The 23588-nt window shown below is 46.0% G+C and overlaps 2 protein-coding genes across 3 annotated transcripts in view; one reads left to right on the forward strand and one right to left on the reverse strand.

Moving 5' to 3' along the window:
• Positions 1–2197: 2197 nt before the first annotated feature.
• DDIAS (DNA damage induced apoptosis suppressor) lies at positions 2198–11117 on the reverse strand. Of its 2 annotated transcripts, XM_086481696.1 has the most exons (5): positions 11081–11117; positions 8634–8762; positions 7499–7660; positions 6256–6373; positions 2198–4439 (listed from the first exon to the last, which is right to left on the reverse strand). In XM_086481696.1, exons 2-5 carry the CDS (start codon positions 8744–8746, stop codon positions 2244–2246), a joined length of 2589 nt encoding a protein of 862 aa, XP_086337822.1. In that variant the 5' UTR covers positions 8747–8762; positions 11081–11117; the 3' UTR covers positions 2198–2243. The 2 variants fall into 2 exon arrangements, with proteins under 2 accessions (XP_086337822.1, XP_086337823.1); XM_086481697.1 differs by lacking the exons at positions 2198–4439; positions 6256–6373 and adding an exon at positions 7205–7312.
• Positions 11118–11885: 768 nt separating this feature from the next.
• PRCP (prolylcarboxypeptidase) overlaps positions 11886–23588 on the forward strand; it is a 31281-nt gene continuing 19578 nt past the window's right edge. Inside the window, exon 1 of the mRNA XM_086481698.1 lies at positions 11886–11999. Coding sequence (XP_086337824.1) covers positions 11886–11999 — 114 coding nt within the window. The remainder of the gene's footprint in view (positions 12000–23588) is intronic.

Raw genomic sequence — 23588 nt, forward strand, 5'->3', positions numbered from 1 at the left:
CTGGGCAAGGCACCAACAGCTTACAAAGTCCATGTGGCTGCTTCTACCACCATCATCATATCCCTTTGGCTGTGCCGAGAAGCCCTGCACAGGGATTGTGTCCCTTATAGCACAGCATGGCCACCGTCTGCCGTGGGGGATTAGGCAGTGTCGCTGGCAGAGCACTTCACAAGTGACTCCGCTCGCAGGTATGATGCTTGATGTTACTTTAGTCATCAAATTATGTTTAATTCTGCCTTTCCCCCCCCCCTTTTTTTTTTTTTTTTCTCTAACTGGATGTTCCTTTTTCTTCTGTTGATGTGTAGGCTCCAGGGACGGCAGGGATCTAGGCTTGGACCGGTAAGAAGAAACCTCGAGCCTCTTGCCACCACCACTTACTGTTGCAGCATCCTTAAACACCGGGAAGAATTCTGGGTTGTGCTCAAGTATCTTGCTGAGTAGGACAGCAAGGAGAAAAGGTGGTTTGCTGGTTAAGGGCTTCCAGGGATACCCAGGGCTCGGCTCCTCACTCTCTTAACGCCTTTGAACCTGTGCCTCAATTTCCTCAACTGTAAGTAGTGAAAAAAATAACCAACCAACAGTGGCTGCTATGGAAAAACTTCTCTGTAAAGTGAATTCGCCCGTGTGCAGCCTGGCTGTGCAGCCACGAAGCACCGCTCTGCAGGAACACCTGCACACTTGTGCCCTTAGTAGGAGGGGCCCTATCATCTCATTAATACCCTGCTTTGCTGCAGAACAAGTTTGTTCGATATCAAACACCCTTCTCCCTCCCATTCCCCAGTGGGAAATGCATTTGGTTAGAAGGTGCAGAACTCAGGGTAGAGTCCAAGAAACTGAAAAGGTTTACCTGTGTATTCTGTAAGGGTGATCCATGCTAAAAATAGTGGATAAGCAACAAGGTGGTGAGAGTAAATGCCCTCATACTTCCCCGAGTGTCCTGAAAAGAACGAGCTGGTAGATAATGATTTTACCGAAGAGATACAACAGCACACAAAGATTACAGCTCAAATTCCAAAGGTCTTATTTCTTTTCGTCCATCCCAAACACGGTTTCCACTGGCTGTCCTGGGCAGGTCCTGCCGTAACACGCTCGTTGCTGCGCATGCCCCAGTGAACGTACGGTGAGAGAAGCCTTTGAGCCACACAAGAAGCCCTTCTAGCCCCGACAGTGACTCACAACAGACAGGAGGTAAGGTGCACAGGAACAAGGTGAGCACAAAGTGACACATTCCCCCAACACTCTTCTAACTTCCTGCACCTTCTGCCTCTCAGACTTCCTGAGGCAGAGGCGGTGTCTTTAGAACCTGAAAGTGCTGTAGTTACCTGTCTCCATACAATTTGTTCCTTGCAGAGACACAAAACTCGTCTGAACAAACATGAGTTGGGGCTTAAGTAGGTGCATTAGAAATAAAGCTGCTCCCAGCCTCTCAGGATGGTCCCTTCCACCCAACTCAACTCTGTCACAGGATCCCAAGTGGGCTCAAACACACGGCTCCCGTATGGTGTCTGTAATTCTTTGATGAAAACTTGGCCCTTCCCCACAGAGAGCCATCAGATAAGAATCTGGAGTGGATGTGGACTCCAGGGCTCTTCTTGGGAAGCAAAGACAACACTGAACACTAAAACGCTTCACCTCCCTGTACTTTAGACAAAGTGAGATGTAGTAAACATTCACTCATTTACAAAAGTTTTTATTGCACAGTCTAGAGTTAATTTACAATAAAATACAGTAACTCCAAATTTTGTTTTCCCTGTCTCTGTGGTACAAAGATCTGCAAATAAACATAACTCATCTTAGGAAGACGGATGCAAATAGGTGTATAAACAATTTAATTGTTAAATAGCTCTTTTTCTTCTACTGGATCCTTCCCCAAAGTCTTAAAAATAATTAAAAAGAACACAGCATAGAAATGTCTTCTTTTAGTATTTTGGCTTACTGGAAAACAGGATGCGTGCTTGGAAGAACAACTCGGGAGACCAGCCAGCTGCCCCTTCCAATATACCCCCTGAGAGGAGACCCCTGCCTTCCGAAGGGGAACGAGTTCCCAGGACTGTATCACTGGAGAACAAGGCCTTGGTGACACCTGCAGGCACAGGAGTTGTCAGAACCCTGGCCGTCTCCCCAGGGTTTAATCTCTCCTATACATCATTTTCACTGTTCTTTTTGCTTTCAGAAATAGGGTTCCTGCCAGCGTGCCCCCGGGCCGCCTGCGAGTCAGCAGCCCAGCAAACTGGTTTTGAGTTTCAAGCCACAGTTGGTTTCCACCGTTTGGTGGCAGAGGGAGGGATCCACTCCTCCAGGTCGGCAGGCAGGGGGCTGCTAAGGAACCGCTGTGAAACAGAGCTATCGCGTCCTGCGGCTTCCCTGTCACGCTTCCCTGCCCGGCCAGCGAGCTGCTGCAGCAGAGTGTTTTGAAAGGAAGCCCTGGGTCGCTTGCATTTGGGGTGGACTTCAGCGGGATTTTTAGGGGTGAAGACAGGGACAAAAGAGCTTCTCTTCCCAACAGGCCACAGGTTTGGGAGGGGTTTTGTCATAGGAGTCGACTGTGAATAAGGAACGAAGTCTTGAGCGCTGAGGGAAAGGCATTCTGAATCACAAAAGGAGTGAGTCACTGGGGGACTGGGCTTACCAAAAGCAGGAGGGGACCTATACAGGGATGAGCTCGGGTTTGAACCCTTACAGGGAACGCGTCCAGGATAAAGCACCAATTCAGGAGCTGCGACCTCTTCTGTCAAAGTATCTTCCTCTATTAAAGAATGACATGATTTATTAAAGAATTCTACAGGTTTTGCTACCTCTCTTGCACTTGCATCAAAGAGATCAGCAGAAGCATTGTAGCTGCCCTCAGGGAAAACGCCGTTCCACAGCACCTCTCTCCTATTAACACCTCTGAGCGTATTTCCTGACAGTTCTGTCAACGGTTTTAATTCTTTTTTATATATCCTTCTTGTATTGCTGGGAGTTGCTGGATCAGAGTCCCATGCCCCTGTGAATACAAGACCTGTTCTTTGGCTTGGCGTACAAGAAGAATTTTCTTTATTTTCCCAACCAGCTAACCAGCTGTCGTGTGCGGAATGCACACAGGTAGCTGCATCGCTCCCTTTTAAAGAGGAGGTTTCTCCCTGTTCGGCAGTACGCTGGAGACTGATAAAAGACCAAGATGACTTTGAAATGTCAGTATTTGCTTCTTCGGACTGCACGGATCTGCTCTCAGAAACAGAACGCTCTGATGTAACTGGCAAGGACTGTGATAGAATAGGCAGACGAGGGTTAGGTATAAAGCAAGATGCAACACATTCCTTGTCAGCTAAAGATAAAACACTCGAGGAAGACTCACACTGTGACACCTCATCACTCGGAGGGTTTGCGTTCGACTGCAGACAAGCAAACACGTTCTCCCAACTCTCATTCTCTGCTGGCGGCAAGAACCTCCCCGAGACGCTCGCTTCAGGCAAACCACCAGCTCGGGTTTGCCTGGGGTACGACTTGTTAAGATTTACACCCAACTTGCCACTTTCAAGAAGGGCCTGTTTGCCTGCATCAAGGCTGGGTGACGTGACAACGCTCTTGCCATTTTCTATCCTGGCTAAAAATTCATTTAGGCTTTCTGAGAACGGGAGCTCATCCCAAAGCACAGAGTCCATCTGAGACACTCCAGCTGCATTTACGTGATCAGCAGCTGAGGCGTCTCTCTTGTAAAAAAGTGAGTTGTGGGATTTTTCTGGGTAAGAATAGTTTCTACTATTGGTCTTTGGGTAAATGCTTCTTACCCCAAATTCCAAGGGATGTTGTAACAACCTGGAACTGTTTCCACGTGAACACTCAGCCTTTGAAAAGGATACTCTCTCCAGTTTATCAGGCGCAGAGACACTGCTAGTCCAGCTAGGCTGCGAACTCAATTCATTTTCCTTCTCTTTATCCCCTTCCTCCACAGAAGCGCTGCAAAACCGCGAATCCCGAAAAGTCGGATTGTCGAGGCTCACACTGCACGGTTCTGCAGAGACAGGCCTCCCCTCTCGTTCATGCTGCTCACTCACCCGCTTTCCCACTTCCAGAGTGGGAAAGTCTTCCGCTGTTACCCAAGCAACAGATGAAGTCAGGCTGAAGGACTGCTGCCAGGACCCTAAAAAACTTTCTCTGCCGCTAGAATGAACAAAGCAGGAGTTCCTGCTCAGGCTGGACAAGCTGCTGAGCTCACTGACAGGTTCATCTGTTGGCGCTGAAGACACATCAGCTAAGTGTGAGCCGTTACTACAGCTCCCGAATTTTGCCGACTGCAGGAGCCGATGGACGTAGCTGATAACAGTAAAGCCAGAGACAGCAGCGTTTGGCAGGAAGATCTGGCAAGCTGTAAGGTTTTTTGTCCTTCTATTAATTCTGGACCAGTTTTGCAAGATGCTGCTGGCAGCAGAATGCCCTCCATCTTCCCTTGCACAGCCCTGCGGGGGAAACAAAGAAACTTAGTACAATGCTTTATTTTTGATAGGGGAAAAAAATAAATAATTAAAAAAAAAAAAATCATGGATGTCTTTTAAGCCGGGCTTAAATTTAGGTCTGACTTTTTGTCAGGATCTGCAGGGAAGGGAATACAAAACAGGCTGTCACACAAAGCAACGCTCCCTGGGAAATAAGGACTGGCAAGGGCTATAAAGGACACCACAGTGAGAGGTTCTTTGCTTGTTGCAATTACGCAGAGTTTTGGAGCCGCAAAAACAACCAAGAATTCTAAGAAAGGCCTTCACAGAAAATTCCCTCCTCCCTTTAGAGCACTGGGTGCTTCCAGGCTTCCTCCAGCGAAGTGCTGTGCGAATGGCCAGCTGCCCAAGGGCAACGCTTTTCCTTTATCTGGGAGGCACTGGGCAGTGCTTGAGGCAAAGCACTCTGGCACCAGGTACCTGACTTGGCAGCTCAGCTATCACAGCCCGCACGACACTTTCTATGCGCTACCTCTGTGAAAGGGAAATAAGCTACAACCTTTATCTTCTCAGATTTATTCTGAGAGAAGTGTTTCAAAGGAGCTTCAGCTGCAATTCCTTAGAGAATCTGCTTCTCTCTACACAGAAATTACAGGTGAAAAAATACATTAAAAGCAGAAGGAATTATCTAATGTTTCGAGAAGTGGATAAACCTTTTTTCACCTCCTGCTCAAGGTTTGGCAATGCCAGAGAGGCCAGAAAGCAAATAGAGCTGTCTTCAAACTCAACAACCCTCCTACCCCGAGCCTGTGCAAAGGCTGAGGCTGAAGGCTGTTGGGCAAGGACAATATCCTTCTAGGTAAGTCTTTCTAAAGTACGTTATGTGGCTTCTGAGTTTTACCTGGGGGAGTGCACTGCATGCACAGCTGACACAACCACACAGAAACATCTACAGCCAAAGGCTGAACAACGGGTTTTCGAATGTGAGTTCAGTCCTCGTGCGCGCATGAGCAGCAACAGGGCTGCTGATATGTAGGATTACTCGTATTTGTAAAGGCATCAGACCTAGAGACCTGCTAAATAGTTCCAGCTAAGTAAAGTTAACCCAGGAAGTCCTCTGACTTCCACGACTCGGGATGCTGCGCATTAGGACAGTCTCAGATACAACCTCATGGTACCTGTGGGAGAGGAAAAACACCTGCCAGGTAGGATTTAGTTCACAGACTTTATAAGATGAATGACTCACACTAATACCACTTGATGAGAACTTCAACGACTGTTTCTATGGAAATGCTACTAAGAACTAATATTTCAAAGTCTGTTAAGCACACGAGCGAGCCACAGATGCACACGCTGGACCGCTGTACTTCATCAACATTTTTAAACACGCTCTTGAATCCAGAAATATCAAAATGCTGCAAGGGGATGTGCTTCTCCTTACATTGCAGGCACAGGGAGACTCCGCTGCATGGGAAACGTAGGGCAGTGCTTGAAAAGACAGCCTGCTTCTTGCTTGAACTGTACAAGGCTTGTGACAGACTCCAAGCTGTTCCTGCTACGTGCAGGAGCTGGCACTGCTCAGGCTCGCTGTAAAGCAGCCCTGACAAGCTGTCAAGCTGACTACTGCCATTCAGGATGGCTTTTGGATGTGACTCATTTAAAATAACACAGGAGTCTGGGGGAAGAGGAGCAGAATCCTTCCCGTTGTCCTAGCCCTAAATTTTCTCAGACTCCCAGAAGATGTTGCGCACGATGCTTTGATAACTCAGTCTATGCCCCCAACTGGCTACATGCTAACGAAAAATCTCTTTATAAGAGAGTAATGTGGATTAAAAGTTACCTTCACTCCAAATATAAATCTTTTTCCAATGAAACAGGTTTCCACTGCTTGAACTAACACTCCTGGAGATGCATCTGTGTGTGTTTCTCCTGACAGCTGACTGAAGTCTTGAATACACCTTGAGTGAGAACATACAGAAGTATTGGACCAACACAGGAAGCCTCACATGGCACTTTAGCTGTAGTATAGGTAGGACGCACGCGAAAGCAAAGGTACTGTGGTAGCTTAAACTAAACGTAGAATGAAAACAGGAAACGATGAACCTATAAATTCAATTGTTCACATCACTTAATTAGTGAAAACACAACCCCCCTCTGAACAGGTTTAATGCAGACACAACTTCCAGGTGTTCCCTGTGCGGCTGCGGTTTTTGCATCAAGAGCAGGACCGCACAGCGCTGCCACCGGGCTGCGGCTGCTCACCCCTCCCTTCCGCCTGCACCTGCGCAGCGACAGCAGCAGCCGGACCAAGACATGCAACTCCCTGGTCTTCCCAGCCGGCAGGGGCACAGCGGCCTGGCGCAGAACGGCTGCCACCAGGACGTCGGCAGCGCTGCCAACAGGGGAGTCACAGAGCGTCCATCTTCGCCGGTGGTAACACAAGGCCCCGGGAAGTCACAGAACCGAGAGCCAAGCAGGGAATGTAGCCAGACATCCCGTCCCAGCAGTTTCACGGGAGGTGGTCAGGTCTCTGGGATCTAACAGAGGCTTTCTGAGACATCCCTCCTTGCTAAAGGAAAATCTGGTCCTACCGAACACCGGTCATAAGGTGCACAGCTTTTTTTTCCAAATCCAAAAAAAAAAACCCCAGGAGAGTCTCTATCTTTACCTTAAGACTCTTCTAAAATCTTCAGGAAAAATTAAGTCTAAATCTCTGGAAAAGCCAATTTACTTAGTAATCTCCCGTTAGACAACGAAAATTCAATCGTCTCAAATAAAGGAAGAAGGATGCAAGGAAGAAGCCCAGCCAGCCACACTGTGAAGCTCACTTCGCAGCTGGTAGCTGTCTTCAGTAGTCAAGTGGAGGATCTCTTATGTAGAAGTAATCCATCTCAAACCTTCAAGATTTCAAGAAGAAACCAACCATCAGCATTTTCTCAAGGTGATGGGTACCAAGGAAATGCTGGAAGGGAGCAATTTAGCAGCTTCTTCCCACTCATCTCCCCACCATCCCAGCTCATCTCAGTTTTTTTAGGCTGAAGAAAAAGCAGCAGCTAGACAGTTGGAATCAATCCATTCCTTACCTCTGCAGATGTTCCGCAGTGACCCCGAAGAACGGATCTAAGCAACTTCCAAACACGGTAACGTCAAGCACATCATTAGTGTCAGCCACCTTTAGGGACAGTCTGTACCTGTAGCTTGCATCCTTGGCTTCACCTGTGCAGCCACATTTTAGACAGTTAAACCTGACAAGACAGTAAAAGGATAAAAAAGATTGAATACGTGAACTTCTGTTAATCCCTGCTGAGGCAAGAACTCATCTGCGGCTGTAAATGTTACTCCTACCATGTATCAAATATTCCATTACAGACTGTAAGATTCTTTCTTATTCTTTACTCCTAGAGGCATTAACCTTGCCACAGGCTCAGCAAAGGGGTCGGTATCATGACAGAATCCCTCTGGCTCCTTTTATCGATTTATTAAATGCTCGCCTGTGGGGAAGTGGGAGATAGACAGTGGGCTTTGAGCGACCTGCTGGGGAGTAATCCTGAACTCCCTGCTCTCACAGTGTTTGCATTTTCCTCTGGTTTGGGATTTTTCTTCCTGTAGCTTTAGTATAATACCTAGATTTAAAAAATCATCAGGAAGCAGCACTGTCATCTTTTACTTCAGCATTTGAAACAACAGATATTCTTGCTTTGCAAAGTCAGCTCCTTGCATTTAGTGCTGACATTCACGGATTTACTGGTTTTCTGTGTGCCATAGATTTCACGTAACAGAGGGATTAAAAAGGAAAGCCCACTCGTTTCTGGACACACAGTAAGTGGAAGAGTCATACAGGGCTACCTGATGCATTGCACATATAAAATGAAAAGAAATTTTAAAAAAATAGGGCTTGATTTGGAGGGCTTTCCACAAATGCTTTCCAACTTTGGAAGAGCACTGAAGAACTGGACTGTGGGGGATGCACTTAGAAGATATTAACACAATTTATTCTCCTGCATGGCACTGAACAGAACTCTTGATCCAGAAGGACCTCCAAGTCCCTACTGGAATACAAAGAGATCTAAATAGTGGTAAGTAACACAAATACATGAAATTAGAGCTTATTGCTACGATGGCTGGATTTTCACCAATTTCTTTGAACTTGTGCTCAGCTAACAGAAATTCCCAAGGCCTCTGACAGTTACAGCTACTGGTCCCCAAAACAGGATGTACCTCCTAGAATCCAGTATCAGCCTAGAGAAGCATTTTTGACAGGCAGGATAGATGAAGCAGGAGTTCTGGATGGAAATCACAGAGGCAGCCAAGAGTCCTCTCACACTATTCATGTGCTCACAGCATCACCTGAAACAAGTTAAGTCAAAATGGTTCAAAGAATCCTCATTTTTTGAGATGGTAACATTAACTGCTTTTAGCAGGGTTTTGAATATTTTGAAGGGTGGCCCTGAGGAAACTATGATCTCTGCTTGGAAATGGCAGCCCAACTGAGGAAACATCTATTATTACCCTTTAAAAAGAAAAAAAAAAAAAAAAAGCTGAAGATATGTAATAAGAAGGAAGTGTTCACGATATCTGCACACCCTTGCAGATAAACATACAAATTCCCACTTGTGTTTAGGGAATCTTTATAGCAGAACTATCCTTGAGCACAGCACTGCAGCAAATCAGTTTCTGATTTTTTCCTTACTTTAGAAGGAAGTCACAGCATGGGGTTAAAACCTGAAATGATTCTACCCTTGTAAATCTGCCATACCCACGACTTGAAAGGAGAGGACGCTCAGAAGATCTCAGAAGGGCTTGCAACTGCACCTATATTCACACCCTTTGGGCCAGAGGGACAGCTCTACAGCATTTACCATTGATTTCAACAAAGAGGCTGCATGGATCTGACAAATAAATGAGAACTAAATGTTTAATAAATAGGAATTAATTAATTTTTATTCAGTATTGCTTTCCTGCAGAATTGTCATGCCTTTATTATCACCATACTGTCCAAAATATCAAGTTTTAGGAAACGTCCCCATTTTAGAAAGTTAACTTTGTTCTCATGAGATGCTAGAAACATGCAGACAAATATACTCTAAAATACCTCAAATAGAGTTCCAACTGAAAAGAATGTTCTTGAACTAAAGGCCACCTTAAAACCCCTTCTTTGCAAAAGCACTTTTATCCCAGTAATAGCTAAATACACACCTCTTCCCAAGGTAACCTGCAGAATAAACTCAGGATAGGAAGTGAATTTCAGATCTTCATCCCAGAACTCCCTCAGGGAGGCAGAAGGCCAAGGAGCTAAAGCAGACTTAAGTAGGGCTTTTACATGTTAAAAACCATTCAACTTTTGTTCGTATTTTGCCATAAAAAAAAGTTCAACTTACAGGCTACCCCTTTGCGCTTAGGGGCACCACTCAGCATTCTGGTAAAAACAACATCTATAACATGAGTACTAGAAAAATGTGAGTGACTAAACTCACTACTCTGAGTAGTTCAGAAAAGAAAAAACCAATAATGCCAGCTATCCCAACATTCCCTATGGCAGAAAGGCCAGGAAAACAGAGATAGGAAAAGGTAAATGCTTCACTGGAAGGCCAACCAAACTGAAAAAAAATCTCTCTTCAGAACCCATATTAACAGAGGCATATTTGACCTAATATATTAAATGCTGCATGCCTTCAATTCTGGCCAAAGCAGAACTATTTTTAGTTACAGTACAAGATATCAGGAAAAAGTACAAGGAAAACATACTAATACATAGAAAAGAAGTAATAAAACTAAGTCTGATTTTGTTATTGCCCGAGAAAGCGGACCTGAAGAAACCAGATGGTGCTCCACATTCCAACTGGTTTTCAACTCAGAACTATATAACCAAAGTATACTGTTATCTGCAGTTTTAAATGAAATAAAACCAAACCCCAACAGCCCCAAAGACACAGCAAACACTTCAAGTACTCCACTGGAATATGGGAGGCAAAGCATAGCATGTACGTATTCACACAGGTTCTGGCAAGAGCTCCCTTCAGAGCAAACAGACTCCAGATTTCCCCCCAGCATTGGGCACTTTGAAGATTCAGATGGACAGGGTGCTGGGCCATCGTGTCTAGACCGTGCCCCTGCCAAGGACTAGGTGACCCTCGAGGTGTCTTCCAACCTGGTATTCCGTGATTCTACGAAGATCTACACCTCTATTTCCCCTTGGTAGAAATGCAGCACTCGCTATCTAGACAGAAGTTAAAGAAGAACAGTACAAATAGATGGCTTTTATTTTTTTTTTCTTTTAATAAACGAACCAAACCAAATCTCACCACCTCACAGCCACACGACACTCCGGGTGCTCTCCGCCGTCCGGAGCTTTCCCTTTCAACAGCCCCCGTGTCCCACCGAGACTTCCACCAGCGCCCGCTGCCCTCTAGCGGCCCGCTGCCTTCAACTCTGCCCCCCCCCCCCAAGCCCCCAAGCCGAGCTGTTACCGGGGCTCACGCTGCCACTCCTAACCCCTTAACCCGCGGCCTCTCCCCGCTCCAGCCCCGAGGCGCCCCCGGAGGCGGCCAGCGAGCAGCCCGGCCGAGCCGGCCCAAGGCCGCTGCAGGCCGGACGGAGCCGCCCGCCTCCGCCCCGCTCCTCCTGGGCGCTGCAGCCTCCTGTTCCCGAGGCGTGACCGCTCTTACCGACGTGCCTGCTCCAGCGCTCCGGGGCCGAACCGCGTCTCCGCCCCCCGGCCCAGGCACGGCGCTGAAGCGCTGCCCTCCGGGCAAGGGAACGGGCAGCTGGCGGTGCCGCCGCCGCCCCTCGGCGCCCTCAGGCCCGCACGCGAGGCCGTTCCCAGGGCCGTGCCGCCGCCGCCGCCGCCGCCGCCTCCCCAGCGCTGGCCCCGGGGAAGCACCGCCCGCGGGTCGGCTCCACCGGAGCGGGCCCGGCTCTGAGGGGAGCCCGGAATGCGGAAGCGCACCTTGCCGAGGGTCGTCGCTGGGGGCGGGGAGGACGCAGCGCTCACCCAATCGTGACGCAGCCCTGAGGCAGGGCCGCCCCGCTTGCCCAATAACAAAGCGAGGGCGTCAGCCTCGCTCTCACACGCCCCTCACACGGCGCCTAGCGAAAGGGAAAGGCGGATCACGTGCTCCAAGCAGCCAATCGCTGCCTCCTTGCGGGACGCCGCGCGACCGAAACCCTGATCCCAGTCGCCGCAGCCAACCGCGAAAGCGCCCGCGGGCGATCCTTGCCTCCGTGGCCAATCGGAAAGCCCCGCTACTTAGTGCCCACCCCTCCACGTGCGGAGGGATAAACCCTCCCACTCCGGGGGCGGGGCCGCCTAGCGCTGCCCGCTCCGGGCGCATGCGCGGCACCGCCCGCTCCGCTGGGTCCCGCCGCCCGCCGCTCCCCGCGGGGCCGGGCCGGGCCGGGGCAGCCCGCCGGTGCGGGGCGGGGGCCGCTATAAAGCGGCGGGGCGGGGGGCGGCCTCCGCTTCTCCTGGCCATGCTGCGGCTCCTCCTGGTTCTCCTGCTGCTGGGCGCGCCCGGCGCCCTGCCCGCCCCCCGCGGTGCCTCACCGCCAGCCGCCCCGTACCTCACCCGGTACCTCCGGCAGCAGGTAGGGCCCGCCGCGGCGCCGGGACTCCCTCACCCCGCGCCGGGGCCGCTCCACTGAATGAAGAGGCTGGTTTTAGGCGGAGGGGGTGAGGAGGGGTGTCGCCGCTCGCTTCTGTGCCCCCCTGAGCCGTGCTGGACCGGGGGCGGGGGGGGAGCTGCTTTGGGCCGGGGCGGGGGGGCAATGCGCCCCCCGGGAGGGTGCCCGGCGGGGCTGGCAGGCGCTGCCGGGGCGGCTTCTGTCACCGAAGGGTCTGCCCGCAGGCCAGCCCAGCGCGGCTGCGGGCAGGGGGTTTCCGCGGGGGTTCAAGGGGCGTTTGTACAGCAGGCAGGGGTGTCTTTCTGGGGGTTTCTGGGTTTTGCGATGCTCCATCCCTTGTTCCAGGTCTTGAACATTCCAGCGAAGTTGGAATTACTTAAACTGACAAGTAGCGTGCTCTGTTGTGTCTCTACACCAAAGTCTGTGTTCCAAAACGCACTGCACAGTACACTGGCAGGGAGGGGCTGGGGACCTCAGTTGTACCCTGATGGTATTTGGGAATAACAGTTGTGTGATTTTGGTTGGTTTGTTTGTTTTAAATATGAGACAGATTTCCATTACTAACCTGGTCTTCATTTTTCTGCCTGCTCCAACCATTCTCCTCGCAATTTGTTGGCAAAATCCATGTATGCAGACAGAACAGAGAGCTCCACAGTGTTGGCTGTAAGCGCTGGTGTGGTCCCCTTGCAGAAAACTTGAAACCCTGCTTGTTTATGGGTTTTTTCATAAAAACAATCAACAGTTCCTTTGCACGTGTCAGGGAACATCTGCATCTTCACCTGTGCTGTACCTGATTTTGGGGAAGGTAATTGTTCCTTTTACTGGGAGGCGTAGAATCATTAGGTTGGAAAAGACCTCTGAGATCATCAAGTCCAACCATCAACCCAACACAACCATGCCCACTAAACCATGTCCTGAAGTGCCACATCTACATGCTTTTTAAACACCTCCAGGGCTGATCACTCCACCACTTCCCTGGGCAGCTTGACTGCTTTCTCAGTAAAGAAATTTTTCCTAATATCCAATCTAAACCTCCCCTGCCATAACTTGAGGCCGTTTCCTCTCTCCCATAGCAAGGGCAGAGGACACTTTTCTAGTATTCTCCTGCTTTGGTTAGAATCAGGCTTATAGCCTGCATCGGAATTTCGTGCCCTGGCCTATGTAGGGAACAGTCAGAAGGAGAAGGTGGTTACTTCACAGGCATTTTGGATGATATGTGGATTGAATGTCTCTTATTTCAACTTTGTAGAAGGTGAACTTAGGATGGAATGAGCAAAATGGGCAGATTTGATGTGCCTGTTTTAGAGATTTGAGGTTTGGGTCCCCTCCAGTAACTCCTCTAATAGCCCTGAAGCTTATTTTGGCAACACACTGCGGATGCCTTCTGCAATGTGTGGTCTGTGTTGGCCGGGATAGCAATCCTGCAGTAGTGTTGTAACTCCTAAGCGTGACACCTCATTGTTCTGGCCTATCAGTTACACATTGCTGTCATAGTATCAGCGCTACTAATTCCGTGCCGTGGTCTGAACCAACTTGCTGTCACACCTCTGTCCTCCCTGGGGTGTGTTATCACCTGGTTATTCTGCTCAGCTATCGGCAGAGACAGCCCATGTGCCCTCCAGTTGCCAGCAGAGCTGCTGTGTACCTGACACCTGTGGCTTTTGGGAGGTTGATAGATCTTGAGAGAAGGGAGGGAAGAGTCCCAGCAGTCATCCTGTTGTAAAGTTGATGCTACATCTTGCTCCTTTCAGTCTCTTCCACGTTCTCTTCCTCCTGTACTTCAGGCAAAATCATGTTGGCTGAGAGTGGCTGCTGTGGGAAAGAGGGGTCCTATTCACAGGTCTTGAAGTCCTTGCTTTCCTTGTCCAAAGACCTACTAGTATTGTTGAACATGGTGGGAGATGTGTGCATACTCATCTATTTTTTGTATTCATCAAAGATTTGAAGGCTGCTGCCTGGCACTTGAAAGATGTAGGGTTAGTGTAAGAGGTCTAATCACACGGAGGGTGTAAGGCTGCTTTTTACCAGTGGCGTGGAAGGCAAACTCTTCAGGCCTTATGAAACGTGCACCAAGTGCTGCTGTTCGGGAGTTTGTAATTACATCGTGATTCTGTAGTGGAACATAAATACCATGATTAGCATAATTAATAAGAGTCATGATACTTTGCTGCCTCTCAGGATTGTTGAAGTTTAATTATTTACGTTGTAGTTGCTTGCAGCATGAATCATCTGCTTCTGTTCCGTGCTGCTGAGTTTTTCTTCTTAGCTAAAGTTCCTGTTTTGATTCTTGTTTCTCTTTGGTGGTTTTCAATATCAGTGGAAACTAATTATATAAAAGTAATACAATATTAAAATTGCTTCATAATATGGCAAAATATTATGCTGTCACAAAGGAAACATTTCTTATACCTGTTGATATTTAAAAAAACCCTCATTGAATAGTCTTTAAATATTTAATACTTCCACAAAAGAAAATTTCAAAAAGTCTAAGTGGATTTCTTGTCTTTTTAAGCAACAGAATTCGTGCCTCTTCAGCACTGTCAACAATTGATCGTGTTGCATACTGGAGGAGTGAATTTCAGAAGCTGAGAAATTCCCTGGGGAATTCCAATCTCTATCTGGAGCCTCTTGGCATGAAGGTCTATAGACCTGTAGCATTGCTTGAGGGTTTCGTGTCTGCCTTTACCGAAAAGCAATGATATTCACGTCTGCTTTCACAGATGGACAAATAACAGGGTCAGAGTTAGCTCAACGCTCACTTACGCTGAACTTCCTTCTGTTTACCATTTCAAGTATCAGTCATCCTTGATGATGGGGCTGAAGTCTAGAATATTGAGAAATAAGTCAAGCAATGCCTGTGTCACTGTGACTAGGATCTTAGTGTGCTTACTGGCCTTTGTATGTCCTTAACAACTCTTATTATTTTGGCTTGGGGGGTGTGACTTCACCCTCTGCCTTCCCCCCTCTACTCCTCCAACGCATGAGTGACATTACCACAGTATAAAGGTACTTCATGCTGACCTAGATTAGTAGATGGCCCTTGAAGGAGAAGCTCTGCCATCACTCACATCTTTACATCACCAAATTTTATATTGAGGAAGTTGGTCTCTTTTGGCTCTTCTGATATACCAGCGTGACTTTTGTAGGCAAGACTATTCTCACTTCTGCTTTGGTAGCTTGCTTTCTGAAAGATTACTTAGGGTTTGTGTGTTAAATTAATCCATCCAAACCTGAACTTTACAGAGAGAATGATGTGTAGGGTGTCTAGAGGTGCAGGAAGGCCACCACTAGCTGAATGGCTTCTTTGTAGGCAGCTGCGTCCTTGACCACAGTTCAAATTCATTGGAAGGACTTGGTGAGGCACCCAAGAGCCATCTCTGTCTTTTTGCCCAAGTGGAAATAATCTCATAGCAGGGAGACTTGGGCAGCTTTTCTGACCTTTGGGGAGCCTTGTCTTGTGCCTTTGCATCCCTGTCTTCAACACACAAACTGGCATTGCAAAAACCATAGCCTGAGGTCTTGTGGTGGTTTAAGTGCAGTACTGCTGAAGGATGGTGCCTTAAATTTCCTGATGTTTGAAGGCTTCTCAGTGATAAACTATTGTCTTAGAAAAGAGAGCAGATGTGATGTCTCTTCACTAAATTTGGTAACTGATGGCTGTGTGAGATTTAATGTGCTGGTGGACTCTTCACCCCAGTCACACTTTGTAAGCATGTCACTTGCTTTGTGAACTCCTACGAATTTGGCTAAGAACCAATGTTACAAGTACAAATTAACTTTTGGTCAGCAAGTTGCTGAGCCTGGTGCTTCCATCAGATTGTCTTTTCAACTAATACATGTCAATCGTGTCACCGCTTCCAGAAGATGGGTTCTGATTGCATTTCATAACTTCCTAGATTTCACACCTATGTCAGTATTTCATAGCTTAGTAAATTCATGGGCAAGTCTTTGGGCTCTGAAACGCATCTGCTCTTCATATTGTGTGTACATCAAAGGAAGCTATGTTGAAGCTTCAAAGTAATGAAGTTTAAAAAAAGTAATGCAATTTGATCTCTTTAGCCTTATCAGTGTCTTTAATACCCTATTTTGTGTTAGACTGAAGTTCTGGGGCATACCAAATTAAGGCCTTGACTGAAAGCACAAAACTTAGAACACAACTTTCAAGCCAGAAAAGAGAATTTGAGGAGGACTGCAAAGGAGAAGCAAACATATTTTTATTTTTTTCCAAACACGGGTCTTTGTTTTACAGGAAGGGCTAATTTAGAGGAAGCCAGTGAATCCCAGAATTTTGCTGCTCTGACTGAAAAGCAGTTCAACATCAAAACCCAATTTTACTTCAGTCAGGTCGCTGCATGAATGCACAGAATAAAGGGAAGTGCAGTGAAGAGGCTGGATCACCTTTTTGATGAGAATGCTGACTTAAATTATCAAATTAATCCAAACTAGGGGTGCAGTTTTGCCCTTAAACAAATGTTGCATCTGTCTTACTCACAAAAAGGAAGTTTGCAATTATGGAACACGATATTTTTAGTCCAATTTAGCATTTTTTCAGTATTTGAAATTTTCACTATATGTAAATGGGTGTCACTAAAACCATATATACAACAGTTATGTATAAGCTCTTTTAATTCTGGTTAGCAGCTTTTTCTGCATCTTATTGTGACTCAGGTTGGTGTCTCAGAATAGTAACAGATGTTGGGGATGGTTGAGATGGGTTTGTTTTTCGTGGCTGGCACCATAATACAATAGCACTTTTAACTTACGGTGAAGGAAAAAACAAAGTACTTTTTACAGAGCCCCTTGGTACCAATTAAAAGATGTCAGTGGTTAGAGGAGAAGTGATGCTGCTGTTTGTTTCTGAGGTGAATGACTTGGCATATGTGTTTTACTCATCAAGTAGTACAGGAGTACTTGGCAGCTCTTACTCTGTGATTTCATAGTGTGATTTAAAACAGGAGCTGTAAGCTATAAACCAGGTTTATAAGCAGAAACAATAGCTCTTCTTCAGTGGACAGGAAAATGGGGAAGTACTTGTTAAAGCTTGTCAGTGAATTTTTATTTTTATGCACTGCTTATCTGTGGGTCACAATGCAGACATCAGCTTCTCAAATTAAGCAGGAAACACTTAATTTCCTCAGAACTTGCAGCCTTTTCCTTCAAGCAAACATTTACTACTAGAGACTAGAAAAAGCATCAATGATCACTACTCTCTGAAAAGAAGCATTTTTTAATCTCACTAGCTTTAATCATTAAAAGCTGTAAGAGGCCACTGAAAGATTTCTGATAGACTGTCTTGATTAACGAAAGTCTAAAGGACTAAACAATAAACAAAACCGCATATGGCTGAAGGAGCAAGCTGTTTACAGGCCGGACATGCATGAGATAAATCTTGTTAACTTCACTGAAGTTATTTTGACTTGTGCCAGTTGCCCTTGAGCTTCTAGCAGTTGAATCAAAGTCTTAGATCTGAATTTCTTGCTTTGGGGGGGGGCAGGCAGGGCAGGGCAGCTGGGTAGGGATATAGGAAGGAAAATGAAGTTCAAAATGGAATGTGATGCTAATGTGTTCTGTATTGATTTCTTCATCTGTCTTTGAGGAGATGGAGACCAGTCAACAGCATAAGAAGGTGTGGTAGGCTGCTGATAATTTGTAACGTTATGCTGAATTGGTGAGAGACTAGAGGTCACACTTGATTATTTCATTTTAAGTCTTCAAAACCTGAAAAAATACCTCAATTTTCTTCATTTCATCCATTCTGGAATATTTAGATTTTACATCTAAAGCAGTGAAACTTGTAAGATATGTAATGGGGAAAACCAGGCTGTACTTGGTCATTGTCCATGTACTTGCAAAATGGTTCGTTTCTTTGTCTTCCAGGCATGTGAATTCAGAGAATTAAAATACAGTCATAATAATGGCAATTGCAGTTCTTTTAATCACAGTCAGTAGGTACTGTACTCCTTCTCTGTGGTGTAGGGGGATAATTTTCTTTTTTGTTTCAAATTTTTTGTTGCTGTCTCCTATGCTTTTGTTCAGCCTTAACGTGCACGGAGTATTTTCTGATACTCAGTGCTGTTATAGTGCTACTGCCAAGTCAATGTCAGTTGTGCTGTGGTGTGGTTGCTGTCCTCTAAAATCATACAGTGAGCAAAGAACAAAACTTCTGATCCTTTTGGGCTGTTGTTTCTATCTTCAAATTGACATAACGGCTTTTTCCATTATTCATTCCTGCAGCTGAGATGCAAAGTTTGTGTCCAAGCTTACCCTTGTGTCAGGCCTAAAGTGAGAGTGATTAGGTGAAGTTTATCTCGAAAAGGTTGTTGTATCTCTTTCCTGAAGAGGTGAGGGTTCGCTGAAAGGCCTGCCTGCACGGCGTGTGTGTATGCAGGGAGCGATGATGCCGTGTGCTAGCTTCTCCCTCCGACTGCTGATATGGACACACTTGGTGGTGCATCTCCTTTCATCCCTAGTTAGTTTATGCTGCTTCCAAAAGGTGTAAGTTTTCTTGCATTATGAAGCAAAAAACCTTTCTAAAAAGCGTCCACGAAGGGATTTAATGTGAAAAAACTAGTCAGAGGTAGGCTTCAACAGTGGTTTCCACACAGGAACTTCGTTTCAAGACAACAGGAACAGAAAGTGATGGGCATCAGGCCCTTTGACTTCAGCAGGGCTTGGACTGAGGCCAGACTGAGCTAGGAAGTGGATGAAAGCAAAACTAGCGTTAACAAAACATTTGATTTATGCCTCAGAGCAGCAGCTTGCTTTGCGCTACTGCACGACTCCCTGAAAATGGAGTCTTCCACAAAAGCTGTTCAGAACCACATGCTGCTCTGGAAGTGCTGGCTTTTCTGTAGTGCTTCCTATACAGTGATAAATGGCTGGCCACCTACGAGTGTACAGTTTTCAGTCCTGCAAGTCACTGCTACTGGGGGGGAAGGTAGAGTTCTCCCTTGACTCCTTAAGCAGGAGCTCCAGTCCCACAAGATGGTGGCACATGGCTTTTAGCATGTCTGTGGAGTTGTTCAGAGTCTGTTCCTAACAGAGTAGTTCATAACAAGATGTTCTTGCCTATTTTTAAGTGGAAAAAGGAAAACAGAAATGCAAATAGAAAAATCTTTTTGGATAAAAGTCTGAGCGCCTCTCTTTAGATGAGAAAACTGTTGCTATGCTATGAGAAGAAAAGCATCTGTGGTCCATCTTGTTTCTGGATGTTAACTGCCCTGGTATAAAGACCCATTGTTTATCCATATGTTTGCTAGAGCTTTTCAGCCACTGGAGAACTTTTGTAATGGTTACCGGATGACACAGAATCACAGAATGGCAGGAGTTGGAAGGGACCTCTGGAGATCATCAGGTCCAACTCCCCTGCCAAAGCAGGTTAGCCTAGAGCAGGTCACACAGGAACACGTCCAGACAGGTTTTGAATATCTCCAGAGAAGGAGACTCCACAGCCTCCCTGGGCAGCCTGTTCCAGTGCTCTGCCACCGTCAGAGTAAAGAAGTTTTTCCTCATGTTGAGGCAGAACTTTCTGTGCTCCAGTTTGTGCCCGTTGCCCCTTGTCTTGTCACTGGGCCCCACTGAAAAGAGCCTGGCCCCATCCTCTTGACACCCACCCTTTAGATATTGATAAGTGTTGATGAAGTCCCCTCTGAGTCTTCTCTTCTCCAGGCTAAAGAGCCCCAGGTCTCTCAGCCTTTCCTTGTAGGAGAGATGCTCCAGCCCCCTCATCTTTGTAGTCCTCTGCTGGACTCTCTCCAGTAGCTCCTTGTCCTCCTTGAGCTGGGGAGCCCAGAACTGGACACAGTACTCCAGGGTGTCCTTACCAGGGGAGAGCGAAGTGGGAGGATGACCTCCCTTGACCTGTTGGCCAACCTGCTGGTTGTGACAAAAGACCTGAACGTTTGTTGTAAAGCGGAGCAATCTATAGAAAAACTTCCCACCTGCAGGGAGCCATGGATGTCATTTCCCTGAACGCTGCTGGCCTCCCTATCATCCCACCTACCCGTGTCTCAGAGCCCTGCAAGCAGGCAGCCGCTTTCCAGTGTTCAGATATGTTGCAAGCGTGCCAAAGCAGCAGTTGCTGTGTGGTGGTTTTGTTACTGCATAAGGGCTGGGTGACTAATTGCTGCCTTGATGCTGTGTTTCTGAATTTTTTTTTTTCCCCCCTCCCTCTTAGATGCTCATCAGAATTGGTGGCTGTTAAATAAATGATCCACAGTGGCATGTGTCAAATCCTGAGCACTGGACCTTGTGTGCCTCTTAATGCAAATAAACTGCCATCCCTCCACTGAGCTCCTGCCATTTTGCCTGTGCTTTGTCTAATTAGAAGAACATGGATGATAAGACAGTTTTCCTCTTTGCTTTCACTAAGTCTGTCTCTTCTTCCTTGGATCAGCTGACTTGTGTGGGATTAGCTGTAGAAAATAAAATACAAATAATAGTGGTTGAACTAAAGCTGGGAGAATGATAGAGCAGGTTTCTTTGTAGCTCTGAAAATCTGGAAAGTTAAACAATTGCAACTTGAGTTGAACCTTTAAAAATATTTGTCAAAGTAGAAAGTTCTGCCCTCTTTTGGGGGAGAGGTAAAGGTATGTTAAATTTTAATTTGACTAAATCAAATACTGTCTTGAATCTGAAATGCTGTTCTTCCCCATGTCTTTGCTTAAACCAAAGACTGAGGAAGCTGTTCAGATGAAAACCATTTTGATCAGAGAAGACCAAACTTACTTTGTAAAGTCTTTTGTTTAAACAATTGGTCCTACTCTAAACTTTAGGATGGTCTCAGCAAAACTGGAATATATTTTTATACTGCTTAATCTGTGACATACTGAAGGTTTAGGTCTTATTTTTTTTTTTTTTCCCCTCTCCTCTGAAGTTAATCCTCCAAATGTGATGGATTTGTAATTCAATCTGGAAGGCTGATGGAAAAAATGACAGGCCTTTGCCTGTTAAGGGTCTGAGAGACCTTTTGCAAGGGTAACTTTGTTTCTGCTGGTCTTTGGGCTTATTTCAGCCTTATGAAATAACGGTCTTTGGGTAATACAGCTTTGACCTCGTTGTTCCCAATGCCTTGACCTGTGGAAGAATTTCACCAGGATCATAATGCCTTGAATGGAAGCATCAATGATGTGAAAGTTTGGTGTGTTTATCACCATAGTGGTTTGTTATAAATTTATATAGCTGATTGGTTCTCAGCAGCACGAACCTCTCCATTGCTTGGAGGAGAACAGAGTGGCAGGGGAATGGAGAGCGTGGTTAAGGAGTGTCAGCAGTAAGGGTAATTGAAGTGATTCCTGCCATCTCCTGCTTTGGTCACCCATTCTTTCCCTTGTGCTGGAGCTTTGTGACCCTCGAGTCTGAATCAGGAAATGTTGGGAGGGCCTGTGGGACCTCTCAGACTGTCTTTCCAACTGGAGGAGTTTTAACAAGGAGTTGTAGCTTCACTGTGACTGCTGGAGGATTTTACGCCTAAGTAACTAGAGCCTAAATGTGCTCATGGGATTAATTTTTATACGGTAAGCAGCATCTGGAGTTTCAATTGCAGCACAAAACTACTAATGGTTTGTGGAAGTTGAAACCAACTTGTTTATGTTCTCATTAGCTGCTTAGGTTTCCAACATAAAAATAACGTTTCATCGTATACTGTTTGGGAACTGTTTGTTTCTAACAAGGGCTGACCTGAGTAGCGTGGTGCTTTCCTACAGTATATCCTGTATCTGTTTAAATGTTCTTTGGTCTTTTCAAGTGCCTTGTCCAAACTGTGTGACTCAATGCAGGGGTAGAGTTCCTGTCTGAGGTTTTCCTTGTCAGTGCTTTTTGATCACTAAAGTGATAAATGAGTGCCAAAAGCAGACTTACTCAAACAGTTGCCACTTCCCAAGGGTAGGTGACATGGTTTCTGCTGCACAAAAGAAGCTTCAGTAAAATGATTCTAGTCAAAGGCCAGTGTGTTCACAAGGACATAGTCTCAATGGAAGAGATCCCTCTATTACAAGGATCTTAAGCCTGCGTTTGTTTTGGGGAGCATGTTTGGCTGAAAGCTAATTCTAACCAATGAAAAATTGGTAGCAGTTGCTCTAGACCGTTGTTAGTTGGGTAGAAGTTGGAATCAATTCATAGGTGAAAAGCATATATATTGTTATGCCTGTGTGTTTTGTTAATTGTGACAGATTAATGAAATAAAATTAAATCTAGTGGATAAAACCTCTGAATTATGGGGAGTGTGGAAGATTACAATGACAGAGTCCATCTTTTCCAATTTTCTGATGTTATTTACATGTAGGACTTTCAAGTTAGTGCATTGACACAGCCTGATGCAAGAAGGTGCAGTTTCCATCTCCCTGCTCTTCCACAGAGCATCAAATGATTATGCATTTCAACAGATTGGTGCTAATCTTCCATCTCTGCTGTCCCTTGCACAAGTATCAACCTCGAAAGCAAGGAAACGCCTCATTCCTCGCATTTGAAATGGAAAAGATGAAACAAAGCTAACCTTGATTTTCTTGTCTTTTTTTTTTCTTCCTTCTGCAATAAATGAGCAGGAGCAAACTGAGAGAATCTTACCAGCTGTCAGTGAGATGAAGCCTTGGTCCTGTAAGGCTATGATACATGTAAATGTGCAATAGGAGGAAGCAAAGAAACAAGAATAGTGTCAGGGTGGGAGACTTTTTTAAAAAACTTTTTTTATTTAGCTTTCATTTCTGGTTCAGTGTCTCTCCTGCTAGGAAGACCTAAATAGTGTGTGACTTTGTATGTATTTTTTTTTTAGTGGTACTCTCCTGCTGCAATGGTTTTTATGAGCTTGAATGTTTAATTATATGTAGCAGTACTTGTAACAAAATTTGGGCCTCCCTCGAATAGGATGCTGTGCAAAGATGTCCAGGCAGTCCTTGCCCTCATGAACTTGCAACTTAAAGGAAGAAGCAGATTGTAAGAGGAAACAAAACTAATAGGGCCAGCTAACTGGGCTGGAGTCCCACAGCCTGTCAGGAGTAAAACCCGGAATAGAAACACATCAGTGAAATCCCAAAGAGGCCAGTGCCCACACTGCAGTTCATGCAGGAGGATATCCTCAGACGATCCTGTATCTTCCTGTCCTCAGGAAATAATTCAGACAGGATGAGCACTCAAAACAACTCCATGAACGTGTGGAGGGTGGAACGTGACTCTTAAAATCCCCTGGCTTCTCGCCAGTAAAACTACAAACTTGGTTTCATGTGGAATATCCAAGTTTGGTAAAATGAAGTTATTGCATAGAGGATTGAAATTCAAGGCATGACAGAAAGGCTTCCAGACACAGTCTTGCCAGAAGCTCAAAAGCGTGAAATCATCAGATGCTGATTTACTGCCTCAAATGACATTTTGATTAGAAGCTACCCTGTGAATGATAGTCTGTTTTTGGTCAAGGCTTGGGTTTGCTGGCCTGTCTCTGTAATTGCTAATGACCTTAAGGTGCTGCTGAGAAGGAAGCGAGTTTCAGCCCACATGTCCTGTTTTGTCTTTGTACTTTACTCATCACCATAGTTCCTGAATACTTCCAGGAGTATATTAAGC

Source organism: Leptosomus discolor, chromosome 1, assembly GCF_034619465.1.
Source record: "Leptosomus discolor isolate bLepDis1 chromosome 1, bLepDis1.hap2, whole genome shotgun sequence".
Classification (NCBI taxonomy): domain Eukaryota; kingdom Metazoa; phylum Chordata; class Aves; order Leptosomiformes; family Leptosomidae; genus Leptosomus; species Leptosomus discolor.